Here is a 1191-nt window from a genome sequence, read left to right on the forward strand (position 1 = left end):
ATGGAGCTTTTTTTTTTTTTTTTTCCTCAAAGAATCATTGAGTTAAGTAGGCGTTCATACATACATAAATATAATGGATTATTGATGAGAAATTGTTGGTTAAATACAAAGAAAGAAATAAAGCTTCATTTCTTAGTCAATCATCAAGTCAAGAAGGCGTTCATACATGCATAAACATAATGAATAATTGATGAGAAATTGTTGACAAAATAAATAAAGAAATTAAAAAAATTAAAACGTTAATTCCATCTACACAACACGCATACACAGGCATGATCCCCTAGCTTTGCAGATGACGCATTCCTAATCAGTAAAAAATTTGATTAATATCTCAAAAAATAATAAACTTTATAAAAAAGCAAAAATTTGATTCTCAATCTCAAATAATTGTCATTTTTAATTATTAAAAAAAAGTATCAAACCTGTCAGCAATATTGTATGTATAAATATAATATATTCCACACTTTTTTTTTTCCACGGAATTAAAAAGAGCACTAAATTTAAAAAAAAAAAAAGTGTTAACATTTAACGTCATGGGATAACTCATCAGTTACACAGCGTTATCTTCCGATGGAGGATCCGAGTTCAGATCAAAACCCGTATTCTCGTCCAAAGAATCCTCTTCCTTCTTCTCTCCTTCCACTTCGCCGTTAACCTCTTCGAAATCCTCTATCTCAAACGACGGTTTCCATCTCTTACCGCCGTCATTCTTCTCGAAATACTTGACTGCCACGTGTATCCTCCTCAGTATGGCGAAGAACTCCTCCACTTCCTCCTCGGCCACGGCCTCTCCTCCATTAACTACTCCCTTTTCTTTCGATTTCTCCCCTTCTATACTTTTGGCATCATCTTCTCGCTTTCTCTTCTCCGCCTCCATGGACAAAAACAAATACAGGGCGTCGTATTCTTGACAAAAAATACAGAGAGGTTTTGGTGTTAGGTAATAGGTGGAGAATGGTGGGAGTTTCTGCTCATGTCTTGTAGACTGCTGCGCCTGGCTTTTATTCAGCGGATAGAGCGGACGGTAGCGATTAGGTGAATGACGTCATCGCGAGTAATGGTACTTTCATCACGGTTCTAACGACGAGATGACGTGCAAAACGTGGAGCAGCCACATGGAAATTTTGAACCAAGTGTTGAGAGTCTTCTTTAATTTTTTAAGTCACAGAATACTCGCGTGGTCCACAGATT

The 1191-nt window shown here is 36.7% G+C and overlaps 1 protein-coding gene across 1 annotated transcript; it reads right to left on the bottom strand.

Annotated features, from left to right (window-relative positions):
• Window positions 1–550: 550 nt before the first annotated feature.
• On the bottom strand, window positions 551–877 carry LOC131175251 (protein NIM1-INTERACTING 2). Its single transcript, XM_058138951.1, has one exon. It carries the CDS (start codon window positions 875–877, stop codon window positions 551–553), a length of 327 nt encoding a protein of 108 aa, XP_057994934.1.
• Window positions 878–1191: the final 314 nt, after the last annotated feature.

Source organism: Hevea brasiliensis, chromosome 17 (assembly GCF_030052815.1).
Source record: "Hevea brasiliensis isolate MT/VB/25A 57/8 chromosome 17, ASM3005281v1, whole genome shotgun sequence".
Lineage (NCBI taxonomy): Eukaryota > Viridiplantae > Streptophyta > Magnoliopsida > Malpighiales > Euphorbiaceae > Hevea > Hevea brasiliensis.